The 23,554-nt window shown below is 41.4% G+C and overlaps 2 protein-coding genes across 4 annotated transcripts in view; one reads left to right on the top strand and one right to left on the bottom strand.

Moving 5' to 3' along the window:
• The window catches only part of LOC106805941 (ribosome biogenesis protein NSA2 homolog), an 18,045-nt gene extending 10,932 nt beyond the window's left edge, over nt 1–7,113 (bottom strand). The window contains exon 1 of the mRNA XM_014807738.1: nt 7,018–7,113. Within this exon, the coding sequence (XP_014663224.1) occupies nt 7,018–7,020 (3 nt within the window). The 5' untranslated portion in view covers nt 7,021–7,113. The remainder of the gene's footprint in view (nt 1–7,017) is intronic.
• Nucleotides 7,114–7,151: 38 nt separating this feature from the next.
• Nucleotides 7,152–23,554, top strand: part of LOC106805927 (long-chain-fatty-acid--CoA ligase 1-like) — a 35,405-nt gene continuing 19,002 nt past the window's right edge. The window contains exons 1-4 of one of the 3 annotated variants that reach the window (XM_014807706.1): nt 7,152–7,197; nt 21,112–21,278; nt 21,466–21,577; nt 21,996–22,063. In XM_014807706.1, the coding sequence (XP_014663192.1) occupies nt 21,126–21,278; nt 21,466–21,577; nt 21,996–22,063 (333 nt within the window). In that variant the 5' untranslated portion in view covers nt 7,152–7,197; nt 21,112–21,125. Of the gene's footprint in view, nt 7,198–7,243; nt 7,461–13,696; nt 13,782–21,111; nt 21,279–21,465; nt 21,578–21,995; nt 22,064–23,554 lie in introns of those variants that run through there. The other 2 variants (XM_014807716.1, XM_014807725.1) reach the window with 2 other exon arrangements.

Genomic DNA, 23,554 nt, shown 5'->3' with positions numbered 1-23,554 from the left:
GCATAACTCATCAACTTTACTCAATGGTACACGTTAAATATCGCCTAGGCATCGTGCAATCGTCTTTCGCTCGTATACACAAAATCGATATAATAAGACTAAAAGTACGACACGATTTTTTCCATTTCTGGCTGCAAGAACTCGATGCGTTTTGCAGCGAAATTTAATAAAAAGGAGCTACTAACCACAGCTTGCTTCTCGGCGAGGGCGAGTTCGAGGGAGATTGCGGTGGGGCCCCGTGCAGTGACGTGGGGGGATAGCAGTGTATGGCGGCTAAATGCCTGGCACTGAAGGTTATAAAAGAACAAATCATGCACCTGCAGGCTACAGCCACAACGTGGCCAATTCATCGCTGCAAAGTCTTTCTTAGAGGCATACGATCCGTTTGAACGCCTTTCACACTACAGACGTTTTACACGAGTAACAGAATTTTATACGGCGACTTCTGGGAGCGGAAACTCTCCGGCGACTTTACCTAGGCTTAGCGCATGTGCAGTGCTAAACTGTCAACCGGTGTATGGGACGACACTGCAGTACTATGGGCCTGATGGCCCCTAAAATATACGAAATCTATTTACTACCAAATTCTTAATGTTGTCTATATCTCTCTTTCATATGTATTCGCCGAAGTCTTCCGTCCAACAATAATAATGCCAACTAGGGTCGAATTAAACGGAGCGGCACCGGACGGAATTGACGTCGGTGCCGTATCATTGCCGTACTGCCCGTGAAATCCAATCGCGCGGACGGCAGTCACCTGTGCCTGAGCCCTTTTTGTGTAAATTGCTTGTCGTAGCCTTTAATCTATTGGCCTAAGTTTCGTTTTAGTCGAATCAACATAAACGTGCGCGTTGCGTTGATGTAGTGGCAATATGAGCTTTGAAACCGTAGTCGGGGCAGGAGGGAATAATAGATCGAAGATAATTATTACTGCCTGATAGGGGCATGTAAAATTTCATGTATACTATTCTTCCATTAGCAGCGGGGGGTAGAGGGGTCAGTGTTTACGAGATGTGAAGCTTACAATGGGGGCATATTGTATTTGATACATTAAAGCAAGACGATGTTGAATTGTACTAATTTGTTATGAGTTTTCCTTTTATTTTACAAAAGTGCTTGTGGCACTTCTTCAAATTTTGAGATTTGCATTGGATGCATTTTAAAATTGCCTCTGTGCCTTACCTTTTAGAGAAAAATTCATCAGAGGCATATTTCTCACACTGCGTAAAAAATTGGCCTTGCTCGTTCTCGTCGCTTAATTCGAGTCCCCTGACGCTGCAATACGCGCATGCTTTTTGCGGCGGACTGTTGGACGCTTATATAATATATATACGCGTAGGAAAGTTTGATCGGCAAAATTGCAAATCAAGACCTCGCTGGATTCGGCACTTTCACAAGACGACTACACATCAACAGCTAATCCTCGTTTGTTATCTCTTTAACAACAGTGTTCACGTTTTATAAAAACATAATGTATCTGTTCGTAAACGAAGACTGTGTTACGTAAATCACTACAAAGACTGACGAAATTCTCAGCCGTTCGCGAACTTGCCTGTAATGTAAATTGTCTGTCCAGAATAGGAAACGCCCACCGGCGCTCTTCGTTGAAGGCATCATTCTGCGCGAATACGCTCCAACGTTTTTGCAAAGTTCAATGGCGAGGTTTGTAGGGGGAAGTTGGAAACGCAGTGCGCGGCTGCGGGCGCCGTATAGCCATAGACTTGGCGGTCCACTGCCACCTCTTGGTTACTGTTCGAATGGGTCATGAGGTGCGAGAGATCCCAGTCTATCTATAGCGCCTGTACTTGCAAGGCCATTTACATACAGGCAAGGATTCGGGAACCGAGAATTTGTCATATCTTTTGTGTGATTTCGGCGTGACACAGCTTCAGTTACAGAAAGAGACATTATGTTTTTATAAGCAAGTGAACCTGTTGTTGAACGAGAGAACAAGATGGAAGCTGTTGGTTGTTGATATTGGTGCTGTGAAAGTGTGAAATCAGCGAGGCGTCGAGAGAATTTTGCGATCGCAGCTATGATCCTACTGTATGATATATTACCCTTAGTGGTAAGCTGGCAACATCGGCGCCGCGAAAGCCAATGGCGCGGCAAGCGTATATGGTTGGACCTCTCGGTGTCAACGTTCGTTGAACGCAAGGTGACGCGGTTGGAGATGCAGTGTTCGCTCGGCTACTAGAGTTTGGCAGATGAACGAAGATGATCGGACCGAGGGTGTACGTAGGATATGACGGAATTGACAGGAAAGCGGCATTAAAGGTGAAAGAGAGTATAGAGAAACATTAAGATTGGTAGTAAATAGATTATCGTATTTAGATAGGCATTTATTTATATTTATTGACACGCTTCAGTGCCTGTGGTGTGGACCCGAGCGCCCGTAGCATTGTAATTTGTAGGCATAACGTAACGTTCTTGGAGCTAATCATACTACAACCTAGAGCAGTCTGATTAAGTATAACAATATAGTATATAATGTTAACATATTTCTATAAGAACAATGCTAGCATTATGTTAAGTTTGTTAATACCCAGTTTGAGATAAATTAACTTTCTCAGCCGATGTGACACACAACACGACGAGCAAACAAAACGACATTCACAGAACGTTCTTTTGTTGGCAGTAGTCTGCTACTCATATGGCGTTCTTAGCTGAGGTCTTTAAGATAGGAGAATCCGATGCTGTGAGTTTGTTTTACGTTTTAACTTTTTAGGTGCTAAACTTGATTTATATGCATGTACCCTACTAGCCGTTCAGCACTATGTATGCACCCAAGAGCTAATAGACTACATCGTATATATAATAAACTGCATATTATTTCATTGGCTTCATTACATTTTGGCGGACTAACTGATCTCGCTGGAGCGATGTTGTTTTATGTTGCTTACGCGGTTTTGATAAACGCTACAACTACATAGTTAACTTTAAAATAGCTGTGGTTAGTAGGATATTCTAAAACCTAACTTGTTAACTTGGGTACGTGGAAAATTAAAAATGCCGGGCATTTAGAGATATCGAAGAGCAGTGCCGGAGCGGGCATATGTAGGCATGGCACATCTGTTAAATAGGCAGTGCAGTGTCTAAACGACGGACACCGGTTTCGGAGTCCTAAAAACTAAACACTAAAACGCGGCTCTCTTATCTGATTGGTCAGTTTCCGAACATTTAACAGGACGCAGGGGACCTGAGCGAAAAAAAAGTGTTATATATATAAATACTTCATATATATATACATTAAGATTATGAACACTTTTTTTCTTTCGCTTCTGCAGTTCTGGTCCTGTGAAAGGAATATAATAATAGGGAGCCATTTTTATAATGCAAGAAAGAGTAAAGAAATATATTTTAGATTGAGACATAAACAGCAGTTAAGCGAAAACTAAATGCGACAAATAAAATAGAAGCGTACAGCAAGCATAGAAAATAAATAACTGTATTGGGTCGAAAACACGGGTCACGAATAAACTTATCGCAATCGCCACGCGAATGGCGTCAATGGGATATAGAAACAGGGGGCATTACTAAGCGGGCGGCGCGGCGACGAGCGGTTAGGCAGGCCGGTTGATGCCAAGCAGATAGGCGTCAGTAATGCATGGCGCGATATAGGGTTCGCGATCCTATTTGGGTAATGTATTAACTAATCGTGGGCTTCATACAGAACTGAAATTGTTTCGAGGAGAGTGTATAGGTAAGCATTGTGTCTGATATTCATGACTAACGTTCTAGGAAACTTAACTCGACTCATTAGCAGATATGAATGAGGTTAGTATCGCTTTCTATTAGCCCAAGGTCGTGCGGTATAGCGGCACGCAAGATTAGGGACTATGCGGCGATAAGCGGTGATGATATCTTTGAGTATTAATTAGACTAGAGTCGTGACTTCAAGCAAACTGACAGTTTGTGTTTTCTATTCACAGAGATTTCTAGGCTAAGGACATTGTGTCTATAGTTCCTTATGGATTATCTAGGAAAGTGTAAGGTCACTCGTTTGCAGATGTAATGAGTTGGTATCGCTTTCCTGATCACCATAGACCGTGCGTATCGGGCGCTGCAGCATAGGCGCCTATAGCAGATTACCGTTCGGCATATATTGAGTAGATTAATTAAGCTAGTGCTTCGACAAAATCTTAAAATTTAAGAGATTATAGCTCAGACATGTTGCTATTATTCTCTAGATTTCTGAGAGATGTAAGTCTAACTCGTTTGGGAGATATGATAGTTAGTATGCTTGTCCTATCGTACTCTCCGTGCATATATTCTATGAGCGCGATCGTTGCCAACCTTTTGCACATATATCGATGGCGTTGCGGCGGGGCGCCATCGTGGTGAATATTGTAATGCGATTGTGCGATAAGGGCTATTACTTATCCAAGGAAAGCGCTACGCACTGGCCTCAGACCTAAGCTTGAAAGTTGTGATATTAGAACCTTTCTGAGGCTAACCTAACCCAAGCCTAATGCATCTAACCTACACTGATCCGAATTCTAAATAAAAAAAAATAATAAATGAGAATTAGCAATTCAGAGAAGAAGCGATCCCACACACAAGTACAAACAGTCACCCTATCCCTAACCCTAACCCTAACACTAACTCTAAACCGACTCAGCTATCTTATATACGCGTGTCATAGTACCAAAAATAATCTATGGTGTGGGAAAGCGACGCATGCGCAAGTGGACTGCCGTACTCGTAGCCTCGAGACATTAAGATACGGCTGCCGTACCTTCAGCCACCGCGTTTAAAATAACGCCTGTGTTATGCGTGAACTTTAAAAGTCTGCCAATCTGAAGTCAGTTAAATTAAGGTGATGTAATCATGGGTTGAAGGATCCGTAATCATGTGGGTTGTGATTGAAGTAAGTTTACACAACCAATTGGACGTGCGTTTGTTTATAAAGTATTAGTAATAATCGTATCAATTAATGAATTATGATTATTTGTGATTGCCCCTAGAACTAGAAGTGTAACAGACACTGATACTTCAATTGAATTGTTCGGATGAGAGAAATAAGTACTTCTCAAAAATTTATGTGTTCGAAATTGAGTAAACTATTCAGGTGGCTTTACATAGGTGAAGAGTTGTTCAACACCAAGTAAGCCAAGTGTTTTTTTATTTTTTTTTATTTAGGCAATTATCCATCATATACAATACATAGCATACTTTTACAATAGAATTTTGAATTCATAAAATTGGATAACTACCAAGAATATATATACACGAAAAGCATGACTAGCACACTTATTTACATTGTGGTCCTTGTTTTGCTATGCCTTGAATCTAACAATTACACTACTGATACTATCACTCAGCACTAACGCTCATAGGGTCTATGTCCCCCAGGGTACTGCCGGATTATACAGTTACGGTACTGTACTATCGCTAGCATTGCGTACGGCCGAGCGAAAATGCATGCGTGCGTGCGTTTTTGCATGCGTGCGAAAATGTCCGGTGGACTATAAATCTGTATCACACCCGTTTCGAAGTATGGGGTTTCGAAACTGTAAACAAGTCAGTCAACTGATTTCGTGGACTGTGGATTTCAATTAGACATTTCTTAGTAACCAGCAGTGATATTGGACAAACGAATACGCGTTTGGCTATAAGGTAATGTACTTATTAACTACACAAGGTGCCAGTTACTCTAGCATTCGTTAAAATTGCATAATCGATGGGCCTATTATGCCTTTAATGTTTCTATACTCTCTTTCACCTATTATTGCCGACAGTCTTCCGTCCAAATGCTACGTCCAACCATATACGCTGCCGGCGCCATTGCTTTCGCGGCGCGACTGTTGCACGCTTATACTAATATATATAGCAGGTAGGAAAGCGCGATCGCAAAATTCGCTCGACGCTCGCTGGATTTCGCACTTTCACAGCACCAATACACATCCAACAGCTTCCATCGTTGTTTCTCTTTCAACAACAGTGTTCACTTGTTATAAAAACATAATGTCTCTGTTCGTAAACGAGCTGTGTCACGTGAAATCACACAAAGACTGACGAAATTCTCGCGTTCGCGAACCTTGCCCTGTAATGTAAATGTCTGTCAGAATCAGGAAACGCCCACCGGCGCTCTTCGTGACCTCATTCTTGCGCCGCAACGCTCCAACGTTTTTGCAAAGTTCCAATGGCGAGGCTTGTACGGGAGTTGGAAAGCAGTGCGCCGCCTGCGCGCCGCCTATAGCCCATAGACTGGCGGCCACTCCCACCTCTTGGCTTAGCTTAGTCACTCGATGGGTAATCGAGGTGCGAGCGAGTCCCAGTCTATATATAGCCCTGTACTTGCAGCCATTTACATTACAGGCCAAGGTTCGCGAACGCGAGAATTTCGTCAATCTTTGTGTGATTTCGCGTGACACAGCTCAGTTACGAACAGAGACATTATGTTTTTATAACAAGTGAACACTGTTGTTGAAAGAGAAACAAAGATGGAAGCTGTTGGTTGTGTATTGGTGCTGTGAAAGTGTGAAATCCAGCGAGCGTCGAGCGAATTTTGCGATCGCGCTTTCCTACCTGCTATATATATTACCATTAGTGTAAGCGTGCAACAGTCGCGCCGCGAAAGCAATGGCGCCGGCAGCGTATATGGTTGGACGCTCTCGTGTCAACTCGGTTCGTGAACCAAGGTGACGCGTCTGGAGATCGGACAGCTCGGTTCGCCGGCTAACTGAGTTGGCAGATGAACAGAGATGACCGGACACCGGGTTGGACGTAGGATTTGGACGGAATTGACAGGAAACTGTCGGCAATAATAGGTGAAAGAGAGTATAGAAACATTAAGAATTTGGTAGTAAATAGATTTCGTATTTAGTAGCATTATTTATATTTTATTGAAACGCTTCAAGTGCCTGTGGCTGTGGACCCGACGCCCCTAGCATTGTAATTTGTAGCAATACCGTACCGTTTCTTGGAGCTATCCTACTACAAACTATGAACACTCTGATTTAAGTAATAACAATATAGTATATATGTTAACATATTTCTATAACACATGCCTACCATTATGTTAAGTTGTTAATACCCAGTTTGAGATTAAAATTAACTTTCTCACGCGATGTGACACTACAACACGACGAGCAAACAAAACAGCACATTCAAAGAACGTTCTTTTGTTGGCACTAGTGCTGCCACTCATTGGCCGTTCTTAGCTGAGGTTCTTAGGATAGGAGAATCCGATCTGTGAGTTTTGTTTTACGTTTTAACGTTTAGTGCTAACTGATTTATATGATGTACCCTACTGAGCCGTTCAGCACCTATGTATGCACCCAAGAGCACATAAGACTCCATCGTATTATAATAACCTGCAGTATTATTTCATCGGCTTCAATAGCAAAATTTTGAGCAGGACTAACTGATCTCGCTGGACGATCTTGTTTTAGTTGCTTACGCCGGTTTTGGATAAACGCCTACAACTACAAGTTACAACTTTAAAATACGCTGTGGTTAGTAGGATATTCCTAAACCCTAACCCTTGTTTACTTGAGATAACGCTGAAAATTAAAAACTGCCGGGCATTTAGGAAATCGAAGACCGTGCCCGGCAGCCGGGCATATCTAGCATGGCCACTCTGTTTAAAATAGGCAGTGCCAGTGTCTAAACGACCGGACCCGGTTTCGGATAGACCAATAAATTGTGCCCTAAAAATTTTTATATTCTGATGTTATTTTAGGATTAACTTTATTTCTTGATTTTATTTTAGGATTAATGTTATTTCCTAAAATAACATCAGAATATAAAAATTTTTAGGGCACAATTTATTGGTCTAGGTTTCGGAGTCCTAAAAACTAAACACTAACAACCGGCTCTCTTCTCTGATTGGTCAGTTTCCGAACATAACAGGACCACGGGGACCTGAGGCGAAAAAAAAGTGTTATATATATAAATACTTCTATATATATATATATAAGTTATAACACTTTTTTTCTTTCGCTTCTGCAGTTCTGGTCCCTGTGAACAGGACAAATATATAATAGGACCATTTTTAATGCAAAACATAAAGAAATATATTTAATTCCGAACATAAACAGAAGTTACAGAACAAATAAATGCAGAAACAAATAAAATACAAAGAAATACACAAAGCATAGAAAAATAAAAACATGTTATTGGGTTCGAACACGGTCACAATAAACCTTATCGCCAATCGGAACAGCAATGCGTCATGGGATAGGAAAAGGGGCATTACTGCGCCGCCGCCGCACAGAGCTTAGCAGCCGCTGCAAACGCAATTAGGCGCAGTTGCTCATGCGCGAATACCGTTCGCATATATGTGGGTAATTAATTAGACAATCTGGCTTCAACAAACTGAGAAATTACAGAGATTATAGCGTTAAGACATGTGTCTATATTCATCTAAATTTCTAGAAACTAACTCAAACTCCATTAGCGAGATATGATACGTTAGGTATCCTTTCCTATTACCCAGTCGTGCGTATAGCCGGTGCACGCAATAGGCCCGCCTATGCGCGCATACCGTTTCGGCATTATACTTTGGTAATTAATTAAGACTACTCGTGCTTCAACAACCGAAAATTCACAGAGATTATAGCTAAGACATTTGTCTTATATTCCTTTATGCATTTCTAGAAATGCTAACCTCAACTCTGTTTGCAAGATGTAAATAGTTGTATCCTTCCTATCACCAATCAGCCGTGCGTATAGCCGGAACTGCACGCAATAGGCGCCTAATGCGCGTACCGTTCGCTATATATTTAGGTATTAATTATGATCTACGTGCTTCACAAAAACTAAATTTACGGAGATTATATGCTATAGACATGTGTCTATATTCCTCTACGATCTTCTAGACGTAATCAACTCGTTGCGAGAATATACTGTATAGTATATCTTTCTATCACCCATACGCGTGGCATATATTACCTATGAGCGCCGATCGTTGCCCCTTTTCCATTCCCATCATAGCTTTGACGCGCGGGGCGCCATCTGGTGATATTTAACGCATTGGCGATAATGGTCTATGTACTGATCGACGAAGCGAAGCGCTACCCTGAGCCATCGAACCTACATGACAAGTGTGTGGAATATAGACGCCTAAACCCTAACCCAAACGCCTAATCCTAACCGATAAGCCCTATCCTAATTTCTAATATAAAAAAAAAAAATAAATAAATGACAAAAAACCAGACCACTCAGAGGAAGAGGACGCCAGTTGTTTATTTCAGGATTCCGAAAACCGATCCGGTTGTTTAGACACTTCCTTAAGATAACAGCGGCACGGGTCGCGTATCTTGTATCTTAATGTCTTGAGGACTACGCGGTACTCGCAGCTCCACACAGGCAAGTACAAACAGTAACCCCTATCCCCCCTCTAACCCTAACACTAACTAATACACCGACTTGGCTATCTTATAACGCGTGTAAAAACAGATTAAATTAATCTATGTTGATATTAGGGGTGTAACGATATACGGTATATACGATCGGGTGGTAAACAGGCAAATAAATTACTTGACACTTGCCCTTTATGTCTATATTGCTTATGCGCGCTCGAAAATATGACTGGCGGTCGTATCATATGTACGAAAGCAGCAATGCTGCACCGGAGCGCCATACAGTATTACTGGTACGCGACACTGCATGGACACTGCGCGGTAACCTACTGCGCGCGGGCAGAGTGGGCAGACGTGGCGTGAGGCAGAGAGCCACGGCGCAGACTAGGGAGTTTATATCAGGGCTCGACATTTAAACACGCACGACCGGCAAGTTGCCGTCTCGGTGCCCTCACTACAATGCTGCCGTACTGCCCCTGAAATCCAACCCGACGACGGCAGTCACCTGCCGTCTGCCCTTTATGTAATTGCCGTCCGGCGCCCTTTATCTACTGCTTTTAGTTTGTTTTTAGTCAAATCAACATAACACGTGCGCTGTTGCGTGCGTGTAGAGTTGCAATGTGGTAGCTAAAGAACCGATAGTCGGCAGCGAGCGGAATTAATAACAGCATCGGCAAATTATTTGCTCCTGCATAGACGGCATGGTAAAATTTCTTGTTACTGTGTACGTCCAATTAGCAGAAGGCTGGGGTACAGGGGGTCAGTGTTACGCGTGTAAGCTACATGGCGCATATTGTTTTGTACTATAAAAGCGCAAGACGATGTTGATGTACTGAATTTGTATGAGTTCCCTTTATTTTACAAAGGCCTTGCGTGCCCGTTCTCAAACTTGAGAGTTGCCTTCGTGCCTTTCTATTTTAGAGAAAACTTCAGGCGATTTTCCACATCCCTAAAAAAATTTGCCTTGCCCTTCTCGTCGCTTAATTTCAGACCCTGGTTTATATATAGCCTATGCCTCACCTGAGTGCCCGCGCGCGCAGGCGATTACAAGCTGAAGGAGACCCCACTGTTGTCGAGTTTCAGTTTTCAGGTTCTGCGCCAGGATGAAATTCACCACAGGGGGAGGGGAGTGGAAAGCGGGAGGGGAGGACCAAGGGGGGTCCGGGGCGGTTTTGTTACCCGAAACCACTAATTAATCGCGTAATAATTCGCACCGCACAGCGCCATAGCGGAGGATTTGGTTCGTGTATATTATATAAGATAGCCGAGTCGTGTACAAGTTCAGGTTAGGTGTAGGACAGTTGACTGTTGTACTTGTGTATTGTCTAAGTGATGCGTGGCCGGTAACAAAATACACACCCGGGTGTCACTGGTCGAATGGGAATTGTTGACGATCGAATTCTCGGCTGGCAAACTTTATGCTGTGCGGAATTAATCGGGGCGGAGGTAAGTTAAATGGGGCGGCAACTTGAACAGGGGAGTTTTTCCCAAACGGGCGCGCGCGCGCGCCGCCGTTTGCGCACGAGGGAGAACCGCTGAGTTTCAAGTTCAGTATCCAGTTAATTAGCAATTTATGGCAGGCAGGGGTATTGTGTATTCGCAGCTACCGTCAGTGCTTCCGAGAGGGTTTCAGTCCAGCGGTTGACATGTTACGGCAGCAAGAGGGCTGCACTGTCAGGGCCGGGAAACATTGCCGTGCTCTGTTTCTCAAGAAAACATGAGAAAGTAATCATTCATATAATACAATATATGATGATAATTAAAACCATCAAAAATTGTTACTATATCATGCAATGGTTATACATTGTGCCCAATCGTATGAAAAATATTGCAATACGGTTTTGTCGTATGCAATATACTTGCATACGGTTTTTTGTCGCAATACTCACCCCTAATGTGTATTTACCTATTGCTTTCATATGATTTGGCATTGTACTGACAATCGATCCGCCAAACTAACACTAGTGTAGGCTAGCTAATTAATTAATTAATTATTAGGCTGGAGATTAATATAATGCGTGAATTAAAAATTAAATATATATAATTATCTTAAAATAAAATTTATAAATAAAAATTTTTAATTAAAAAAAAATTAAATTATAATTTAATTATTAATAAAAAAAAAATTAAAAATTTTAATATAAATTAATAAATTAAAATATATCCAAATAAATATTAATTTTAAATTAAATATAAATAAAAAAATAAAATAAGATATTGAAAAACAAAAAAGCAGGAGATCACTACCGCTAACGCTGACCAGTGTAGCCTCCGACCAAATACTACCGACGGACCCACCCCCCCTAGCACGGAGCAATTACCGTAACGGCCTGCCGTAACCTAAATAGACCACTCTCACGCATTTTAAACGGCAGTGGCTACAGAGTTACGGTAGGAACGTAGTGTGTAATTAGTCTATGAAAAGAGTTCTATCTGAGAGGGTATTGGTACGGTAGGTATAACCATTGCCAAAAGCGATCACCACTCCCGATGATAAAATTGCGCCACGGTAGGGGGGCATTAGTTTGCTGGAAAGCGACGCATGCGCAAATGGACTACCGTACCCGTAGCTTCAAGACTATTAACATACGCCTACCGTACCTGTAGCCACTGCGTTAAAATGCCAGAGGCTAGGACGGCCGCCGTATCTTAATGTCTCGAGGCTACGGGTACAGCCGCCGTATTTTAACTGTCTCGAGGCTACACGGCAGCCGTATCTTAATGTCTCGAGGCCTCACGGGTACGGCAGCCGTATCTTAATGTCTCGAGGCTACGGTACGGCAGTCCCACCACACAAGTACAAACAGTCACCCTATCCCTAACCCTAACCCTAACATCAACTCTAAACCGACTCAGCTATCTTATATACGCGTGTCATAGTACCAAAAAAAATCTATGGTGTGGGAAAGCGACGCATGCGGCAAGTGGACTGCCGACTCGTCAGCCTCGAGACATTAAGATACGGCTGCCGTACCTTCACCACCCGCGTTTAAAATACGCCTGTTTATGCGTGAACTTTAAAAGTCTGCCAATCTGAAGTCAGTTAAATTAAGGTGATGTAATCATGGGTTGAAGGATCCGTAATCATGTGGGTTGTGATTGAAGTAAGTTTACACAACCAATTGGACGTGCGTTGTTTATAAAGTATTAGTAATAATCGTATCAATTAATGAATTAGATTATTGTGATTGCCCCTAGAACTAGAAGTGTAACAGACACTGATACTTCAATTGAATTGTTCGGATGAGAGAAATAAGTACTTCTCAAAATTGTATGTGTTCGAAATTGAGTAAACTATTCAGGTGGCTTTACATAGGTGAAGAGTTGTTCACACCAAGTAAGGCAAGTGTTTTTTATTTTTTTTTATTTAGGCAATTATCATCATATACAATACATAGCATATCTTTTACAATAGAATTTGAATTCATAAAATGGATAACTACCAAGAATATATATACACGAAAAGCATGACTAGCACACTGTATTTACATTGTGGTCGCTTGTTTTGCTATGCCTTGAATCTAACAATTACACTACTGATACTATCACTCAGCACTAACGCTCATAGGGTCTATGTCCCCCAGGGTACTGCCGGAGCGTACCCTGGGTACGGTCCGGTATACCGAGCGTAAATCTGGTAACTATCTGTTAGGGTTAGGGAGTAGGCGTAGGCGACTCCCTAGACTTGTTAGTGGAGTAGGCGAGGTACGGTCTGGCATATTAGATAGTACCAGCAGAGCATATAAATCACGTTGATTTATATGCTCTGGTACCAGGGTACGTTCCGGCAGTACCCTGGGGGACATAGACCCTCTCAGCAGCACTAACTATTGAATTGTGGTACATTCTCATAAGACGATACAAACTTTTCTTATGCCTAATTTCAACCGAATTCTTTTAGTGAAAAATTCAAAATCATACTCCTCTGCCTCTAATGTTTCTACCTTTTCCATCAGACATTTCTTAACACTATACTTAAAACTAGAATAAACAGAATTTGTCCGAACTTGCTGTGGTAGAGAGTTCCAAGCTTCAGTGACAAGTCAAACTGCAAACGTTTCTGGCAATCTGCCAAATCTGATAGGAACAAGACAGCAATATTTCTCATCGGATGAACCATCTGATAATCACAACGTTGTAAAACATCTCACAACTAGCATTATTCAAAATGCAGAAGTATTCAATAACTGCTTTTGTAGTGTGTTTGTAAATTAACCTATTTTTATTTCAAATTTCTACACAAATACACAAAGCATTGTAAATAAGTTAGACGAATTTGAAGCTCTAATAGACGAACTGAAACCAGACATTATTGGTATCAGAGAGACATGGGCAAATGAGAACAATCCAGACAGTTTGTTCACCCTAAGAGGGTATGATCTTTTCAGAAAAGATCGGGTAGGAGCACAGGGAGGAGGAGTACTAGTACTGGTCCAAAACGATCTCCAAGCATCGACCTGTCCAAGACTAGAGGTTAGCGAGTTTGCTGAATAAATATGGTGTGAAATCCAACTAACTGGAGAGGATGTTTTACTCATAGGAGTGTGTTATCTATCACCAGCTAGTATACAGGAGAACAATGAGGAGTTGATTGATCTATTCTCTAAGGTAGCGAGTGGACAGGAGATGCATGTTCTAATTATGGGTGACTTTAATATACCTGAGGTTGATTATGTGAAACTATTGCACCAGTTGCAGCCCACTGTCATTCCACAGTAGGTTTCTCGACAAGACACAGCACATGTTTCTATTGCAACATGTGACGGTACCGACAAGATATTATCATATAGAGAAGGTCAAGAGCCATCCAAACTTGTTCTGATCTTCACAAATGATAAGAATATGATCGAGGAAGTGAGTTGTTTGGCACCCATCGGGAAGAGCGATCACATTGGACTAGCATGGACGACCATAACACACCTCGACCCAAACAGCCTGAAACACAAGTACGAAGGCCGAAACTATTGGAAAGGAGATTATATATCTTTAAACACAGAAATCAAAGCCACTGATTTGAAGACAGTATTGGGAGTTTTGGACACCAACAGTGCTTGGCAGGAGTTGGAGCGAAGAATTGAAGACCTTAGTAAGAGAAATGTACCAGAAAAGAGACCACCAAATAAGAACCAGAGATCAAGATGGCTGACCAAGCCTGTTCGAAAAGCAATACAGACGAAGAGGAAATTCTACTTATAGTATTGTAGACTACGCAGAAAAAAAGATTATGCCAATTATGTTAAACAGAGAAACATCACTTCCAACTTGTGTAACGAAGCCAAGAAAAATTATGAGCGAGGTCTTGTTGATGTATTCAAGAGCAACACCAAGAAGTTTTATGGGTACGTGCACGAGAAACAGAAGGTCAAAGACGAAATAACTCGATTAGCCAAAGGAGAAGGTATGTTAACAGACAACGACCAAGAAGCAGCATCATTACTGAACAAATATTTCAAGTCGGTGTTTGTAATGGAGCCATTGGGTAACATCTCGAATTTTGTAGATAGAGTGCAACCTGGTACAAGCTTGGACAGTATTGAGATTACAGCTGCACAAGCGGAAAAAAAGCGGAGAGAACTGAAGCCAGGCAAGTCACCAGGACCTGATGGAATACACCCGAAACTGCTAAAAGAATGTGGTGATGGACTTGCATTGCCACTCACATTAATATTCCAAAAATCCTTACAGGAAGGGATCCTACCAATAAAGTGGGAAAAAAGCGCAGGTTTCGCACATCTTCAAAAAAGGGAGTAGGGCGGCTGCTGAGAACTACAGACCAGTTTCACTAGCATGTGTGTGTTGTAAGGTCATGGAATCGCTATTGCGCGATGAAGTAGTAAAATGCACAGATGAGAATAAATTGTTTACAGAACACCAACATGGATTTACGTCGAGGAGGAGCTGTCTGACTAATCTCCTAGAGACATTTGAGGCTTGGAGTAAGGCCATTGACAATGGTAATTGAATCGACACCATCTTTTTAGACTATCAAAAAGCATTTGACATGGTTCCGCACATGAGGCTATTGAAGAAATTGAAAGCGTATGGAATAAGAGGAACACTCATAAACTGGATTGAAAGCTTTCTTGTGGGGCGCCAGATGAGGGTGAGTGTTCGAGGACTGTACTCGGAATGGTGCTCGGTAGATAGCGGGGTTCCGCAAGGATCGGTCCTAGGACCACTACTGTTCCTGGTATATGTAAACGATATCCCGGACATGGCGATTTGTGATATGAACATTTTTGTGGATGATACAAAAATTTGGAAATCTATATCGACAACAACGGACTGCATGCTACTGCAGCATGACCTAAATATGATGTGTGAATGGTCAAGGAATTGGCTATTAAAGTTTTACGTCAGGAAGTGCAAACGGATACATTTAAGAGGAAATAGCGAACAGTTTGAGTACTCAATGACCGATGAGGTTGGGACAGGAAGAGTGTTAGATGAGATCAGTACGTAGATTAAAGGGGTTTTCTTATCCTGTACAAGACGTTCATCAGACCCCACCTAGAGTACTGTGTGCAAGCCTGGTCACCCTACTATAAGAAAGATATGGACCTGTTAGAAAAAGTGCAAAGGAAGGCAACCAAGCTAGTCCACTCTATACGTAACCTGGAATATGAGAGGAGACTGGAAATCCTAGGTCTATATTCACTGGAACAGAGGAGAGTGAGGGGAGACCTGATCGAAACTTACAAAATTTCAACAGACAAAGAAAACATTAATAGCAACCAATTTTTCACACTGGCAACCGGAACCACCAGGTGTAATCTCCTGAAACTATTCAAAAATAGATCCAGGCTGCAATTGCGACAGCACTTCTTCAGCCAAAGAGTGGTGAATGCATGGAACGCACTGCCAACATTTGTTGTTGAGGCCAAGACGGTCAACTGCTTTTAAAAAAAAAACTAGACTTACATTAGACAGATATGGGTATTATAATAGGCCAGACCTAAACTCAACCCATCTAACTCTAAACTAACCTTAACCTTAAACAGGAGGTGGTGATATACCCACAATCTTCGATGGTCTGTGAAGTTTATTGTATTCTCTGCTAGCTAGAATTTTATAAGAATGTTGTGTTCCACGAACTATCAGTTCATGACACAAACAGATCATGTAGCCTATAATTCTAAATAATCCTAAAAAATATGGTGAAGGGATTGGGAAATGGGCCAAATAATATATAAGTACACTGTATAAACAGGTATAGAGGGTTCCGCGACTTGCACTAAATATAGCAATATCACCTACAATCCCGTGCCGCCGGCCATACTGGTTCCAGAATTGCGAACACGTGTTACCGATATGCACAATCTACCGATTTTACATCGATAGTATTATTATATAGTAATCTATATTAGCAGTAAGTGGATCCCGGTTTTGCAGACAGGTTTACCAGCGCGTGTTGGGGTGCTAGAGTTTGATATGGTTGTGCAGACCCGGTTTTACAAGGTGTTGCAGGCAGGTTTATCAGTGTGGGTTGGGGTGCTAGTCTGCTAGAGTTCAATGAGATTACACAAGTCCGGTTTTGCAGGGCTTTGCATGCAGGTTTATTAGCGTGGGTTGGGATGCTAGAGTTCGATGTGGTTGCCGCACAGTCGGCGGATTGCTAGATTGAGAAGATCGGGCGATTGCACGCAACACATATCATGGACTTGAGTTTGTTTACATCGCGAGTGTTCAGAAATGTCACCGATTTTACTGCATATATAGCTATTAAACGAAGCTTTTTATAATATCTGGTGTATGCACATTTGCCAACCGTCTGAAGTGTACGTAGTATGGACAAGTACTTTGATTCTCTAGACAACGTAGCCAAAGCACGCTATCTCGAGAAAATTGCGTGCGTTGGGAATCGACACCCGTACGAGAATGGAACGAGGACCACAACTTGTGCCCATCACGTACTTATTAGGATCTCGTGAATTGCCTACCTAACATTCTAACCGAGTCCATTTTATACTCCAAGGACTTTCAGAACCACAAAAGCCTGGATGCCTACGATCGACTGTTCTGCGGTTGGGTTAGTGGTGTATCAGTCTACATCTATCATGTGAACAGTGAGAGTCCCACCTACGTCGTTATCCGAGCACGTGTTATGCACTCCCAGTCTTTGATTATACCATCTCTCTATCCGTGCATGGGTCATGATGAGAGAATATGGGACAGGCATCATTTCAGCACACTAATTGTAACGCTGGGCTTGGTGAATTCTGTACACATGACTGTTGCCTCGGTGCTATTTTATGGTCCCTCTTGTCTCTCGTCACTTTACCTTGTGTTGTGATCAAGCTAGGCAGCCTAAAAAAACTGTGGCTCTCTCTGATACCGATTGCTGCAGTTGACAACACCGCAGGAGAGCGGCGTTGTGATAGATTTGCTTAATAGGCGAATAAAATGAGCAGAAAACAGTGCGTTGCTCAATGTACTTGTACCATGCCTGAACTGGTTTGTGGAACCGTCATGGCCGGCAGCGTTGCATTGTGGGTAATTTGAAAATTCGCTAACCCTCTATATATGTAAGCGCTAGGCTATTGGCCAATTAATTGTCTAGTATCTGTTGAAAAGTATTATAAATAATGATTCATGTAGCCATCATTAAAGTGATAATGCCACTGTAAATAGTAAAAGTATAAAAATTATGTCCACTTTTTCACGAACTGTAAGTAATTCTGTTCACTTTTTATGGTTAAATTGCTGTGGTATACTTCCTATTTTGCATTTCCGTTTGATGCGAACAAACACTCGTGACTCATACATGGCCCATAGCAAGCATTTAATGTCGTGATAAATATATCAAATCGCCCAGGTTTTTTGGATTTTTAACTATTGAAAAACAATGTTATCACGTAAAAATTTGAGGATACATTAAGTCCCGTTACAGGGTTCGTAGCGGGTCTTCCAAAGTCTTATAAGTACTTATTTTGCCAAAAATAAAATAAGGGCCCTTATTAGTACTTATTTTTGGTGAAATCTTAGAAAAGTACTTAAGGATACTCTCAAGGGTTTAGGCAAAATTTTACCGATTTTTCATTTTCAATTTTATTCGATGGCTAACACTATGTGCCACCTTCGTACATGCTCATTTCTTCATATAACGGTACATGGCTCAAATTATGCTAATGTGTTACACTTGTATATCCAAAAATGCATGCTCTCCCAACAAAAATGTAATAACCCTTTTCTTTTTCATCAAGAAACATCAGGATCACTCCCATTAGTTTATTTCAAATATGTTTTTTGATATTCTAGTTTTCAGTTTAAAAAATGTTATACTTTCAGTATGGATTTGTTACAAGCAAAAACTAGGCACATTCTTTGCCTAAACTGCCTGCATTTCCCTGTGTATTCATGCAAGTGAACAGCCTACCCTAACAAACAACATTCTAAACTGTAAAAAAACTGTCCATTTAATAAATTCACTGAACAGTTTTCCCTTAGTGTCATTACAAACATGTATTCACGTGCATTGAATTTTCTGTCAAATTGTGTGTAGTGTACCACCCCACCAAACTGGCCTAAACCATGGTTTATAATTCATGTGAAAACTTTGTCTGTATTCATAATGTGTGATGCTTGATAATAAACTAATTTTCCAATGATTACCGTGTTCCTTTTGATAAATATCCTAGTTGTAAGTATTAGCATCATCACTAATCCGTCAAAAGTCAACGTACGTGAAATCCCTAACATACGTTAATGTCCATTTAGACTCAAAAACATAAAATTTACAGGTACCAGGAATGCAGCTGATTTTAGTCCACTGAGACCTGAAAGATAGTTATCCTAACTAATGAATAGTGATGGTTTAAGAAAAAAATATCAAAAATTATTTTGGAAACTTTTGAAACACTTTTGTAACACAGCATATTTTGAGCCACATGTGAACTGTCAGAGCGATTTGATTGCCCGCGTACATGTGCAGTAAGCAGGGGCTGACGTCATGATGACGTCATTGACATGCGGTCCCGGTAGTTGCGCGCAGCGCACAGCGCGCGGTGCAGCCGCGCCCCCACAGCGAATACGCCACCCCCTTATTGTCCACTTAGACAGATAACTTAGACAGGTCTCTGAAAAACGAACTCCGCGAAAACGGGGCGGAATCCAACCGACATTTCGCGATCGACGCCTAGAGGTCATCTCCAAACGGCCCCTAAACATTTTTGGGGGTGGTGCGCCTCACGGGTAATGCGTAGTGGCTCCTACAAGAAACCCCAAGAAATGCTGTCAGTCAGCGACCACGCGCTCGCTCATTGGCCGTTACGCGATGACGTGGGCTACTGCCGAGTATAGCGTCATGTCTATCACAGAGGTTTTAACGAAGACGCGTATGGCGCTCCACGTGGGCGGGCGCGGTCTAGATTCTATCTCCAAAACCGCCGCCGCGGCGCCTGGCTGCGTACGTGGCAGGTTATATACACGTACATACTGGCCCCTGCTGCAGCGCGCCCATGCAGCAGCAAAGCAGCATCAGCAAGAAATACTGGCCCATGCAGCAGCAAAGCAGCAGCAGCAGCAAGCAATACTGGCCCCTACTGCAGCGCGCTCCTGCAGCAGCACCAAATACTGGTCCCTGCTGCAGCGCGGCCCTGGAGCAGCAAAGCAGCAGCAGCAGGAAATGCCCTCCCCCCAAGGCCGCCGTAGCCAAGCCGTGTACGTCTGACCAAAACTGCGCGATGTTACGCTGCCCGCTATATGGATTCACGCGCCCGCCCTCCTTCGGCGCGCGAATTCGTATAGTGGGCAGCGCGAGATGCTACATACAACACCCCGCGGTCGCGTGCGCACAGTCCTGCGGAAGTGCGCGGCTTAACCGCTCTCGGCGGTCGGGGAACGACGCATCTTTTGCGCAACGCCATCTTGTACCCGGTCTCTCTGGTTGTAGACAAGTATCTCCAGCTTAGTGATGTACCCGTTAGTGTGCTATATATGGGTTTCTTACATCTGAGATATGAAGCTTCATTCCCAGACAGGTCAAGAAGTAAAAAGAATGTCATACTTTAATGAAGGCTTAATGTAGCTCTCTTGCAACACTGTCATATCATGTCAAGGGTTTCAGTCTTTTAGTTCTGTTTTTTGGCTCAAGTTTTTTGTAGTAGTTTGGTATTCTAGTTTTTTGTTGCCGGGTGTTGTGAAGGGGTTCTGTCAATCAGATTCGAGATTCCCAGAGTATGCAGTCTGTTGCAATTAATCTTGGAATAAAAAGACCTCTGTGAGAATTTGGAGGTAAATTAAATTGAATTAGTTGCATTTGGAGAACATAATAAATGATAGAAACACGTTGTCCTACATTCCTTAGTACACGTATATTCCAGTTCCTAGTTGTATTACCCCAAGCATGGGATGTATTTTCAGTGGCCTTAAATGACTGTTATCCGATCTTTTGGCAAACATTCTGGCCTTTGATAATTTCATTGCTTGATAGAAAGTTACATGATTTCATTGAAAGTAACTCGCTGTCTAACACTGGTAAGCAAGCTTACATAAAACTACTATTTCTGTGCTGCACAGGTATTCACAGGTATTTGTGTCAGTAGAAATTGCAAGAAGAAATGAGAAATCTCTTTAAGCATGTGAATAAAAATTAGATTTGAAGTTGAACTGCTCTGCTCCATCTGAAGATAAGGCTCAGAAACGAATCAAGCGATCAGAACACATCTGTGCATGAGTACATAGGTTGTTGTTAGTGACAACCACGCATGCTATAGATCTACATCATTCTAGTAGGTTTAATATTGTGTACAAAACTTTGAAATGTTTTGCTAGAATTCAGAACTAATCGATTGATACGTTTTAGTTTCATCTCTGACTATGGATCTCGAAAAATATGCGAGCTATATTGGAGGTACTGCAGGACTGGTTGGGATTGGTGCAGCTACAGCTGCCAGTGCATTGTATCTTGCAACCAGACCAAGCCCAATCGTTCCACTGATTGATTTGAATAGGCAGTCATTAGAAATGTCGGTAAGATTGATATTTATTAAGTAGTACTTTAGTGCTTCTATATATATCCTCAAGAGAATGTTTCGTAGGCAAGTTTTAGTTTTTAGGCATACATTTTTAGTAGTGATATACATTCAGTAACAATATTGTAAATATTTTCATGTAAAGTGTGTGTTACTTCTTCTCTAATATATCATTGGTGTTCCAGGATGGGTCAAATATTTCACGGTTCTGCAGTCGAGATGGGAAGCTTATACGCTACCTGTTTGATGATGGAAAGACTCTGCATGAGTGTTTTAAAAGAGGGGAGAGGGTCTCACGTAAGTTGGCGTATAGTTTTTATGCTCTGTGTAATGGAAAACATAATTGTTTATTTAAAAGTATCTGTTCCGCACACCAGTTTGTTATAAACTGTTTCTATGAAAATTTAAGATGTATAGATTTGCTTGATTTGTGTGTGTGAAGGTCTGCTATAAATTTCTCTTAATTGCTGCAAGAAGCAGTTTCACATGGTTAGATTGCTCAACACATTCACATTTGGTAAATTATTGATATTCATACGATTTGCATCTTTGCTTATAGATAAAAATAAAAAACCTTAAAGGTAGTTGTGATTACTTCATGTGGATAGCTAATGTAATGGATATATAAATAATGGTTGGACTATTCATTAGTGCTGATGTAAAGTAAAAAAAGTAAACATAGTGTGGTTGTGTGCATTTCTTTATTCCATTCCAGAAAATGGACCAGCGTATGGCTACCGGGCAGAAAAAGATAGTCCTTATAAATGGCTATCGTACAGTGAAGTAAGTGTATATTTTAATGCACTGATTTGTCTGTTAAATACAAAGACAGACAGCTTTAGTGAGATGGATGATGTATGGTTGATGTTATTGGATGAATATGGAGTATGTACAATATTTTCTATGTGCTTGTTTGACACTCATCAGAAGCTTTAATTTTAAATTTAAAAATATTAGTATGAATACTTTGCAGATAATTGAATAATATATAATTAGCACAGATATAATATGCAATTAGCACAGCTAAGTTTTTGCACGTTTGCATACTGTAAGTGCATGTAGGAGTGTAATGTCAAAACATGTTGTGTGATTAATTTAGTGTGTAGATATCCTGATGAAACTAGGTTATACAAATAAGATTAGCATCTAATCTCACTCAGGAACAAGTCGGTAGTCTTTGCACCTATGTGTGAGTTACACCTAGTGGGTGTGACCAAATGAAAACCTATAATGGCCTGCTTAGCTCATGTGTAAACTGACTGATTTGTTACCTATCAATGATTGCATAGTTTACTCAAGACTGAATACAATTTACAAATCAATCTCAGTTTTTCTACTATTTACCTATCTTATAATAATACCTTACAGTGTCTCATTGGCTGAAGAATAGTGTGAAGTCTAATGTCACATTTTTAGCTCACCTTGACATTGTCAAGATAAACTATTGCCATGGGGCCTCGTCCGTCCCTCAACATTTGGCTACGGTCAATGATAACTTGAGAACCGTTTGATCCACATGTTTCAAATTGCGTACAATTGTTACTCCTATGGGAGAGATTTGAACGTCCTATTTTGGAGCACGCCAGTCGACCTACTTTTGAGCCACGCCCACCTTTTGGCAAAAATGAAAATGGCCATCTAGTTAGTATTATCTACGTACCAAAAAGCATTGTATAAAATTATTCCTGATGTGCTGATTGTTATTGATTTCAGGCATTACCCAGTTAGAATGCAATAAGACATTTTTTGTCATGGCATGGTTTTTTGCATGTAGGTAAGCAGGTCAGGCCAGAAGGTCAATATTTACATGTCCCGACTGCACAAATGCGAAAGTTAACTTATATATTAATTGCACGACACAGTTGACACGACATAGACAGTAACGGTACCTACCCTACATGCAGACGTGCATTCAAAAGTGCCACTCAGAGTGTAAGTGTAGTACTCTGGCTGTTTGCTCACACATTATGCGTACCTAGTTTTGTTCAAGTCACCTCTAGGATGTTATCATGAGTGTGATGACAATTTTGATAATGGAACGTCTTTTATGTCAAATTCAAGTTTTCTCCTAGCATTGAAATATACCTGCATGATACTTCCAGATTAGCAAGGTCACAGATTATGTATACCTGAGAGTGTACTAAAAACATAACCTGACACTTCTTCCCAACTCCCGTGACTGCTTCACGATATCTTTCATACTGATGACAAATTATGGAACAAATTACTGGCTACCGGTATTGCTAGCCACTGGTTAATAATGTATACTGACCT

The sequence above is a fragment of the Priapulus caudatus genome, unplaced genomic scaffold, assembly GCF_000485595.1.
Source record: "Priapulus caudatus unplaced genomic scaffold, Priapulus_caudatus-5.0.1 Scaffold7, whole genome shotgun sequence".
Lineage (NCBI taxonomy): Eukaryota > Metazoa > Priapulida > Priapulimorpha > Priapulimorphida > Priapulidae > Priapulus > Priapulus caudatus.
The sequence above is the reverse complement of the archived record's forward strand: the minus strand, read 5'-3'. Positions and strand labels throughout refer to the sequence as shown.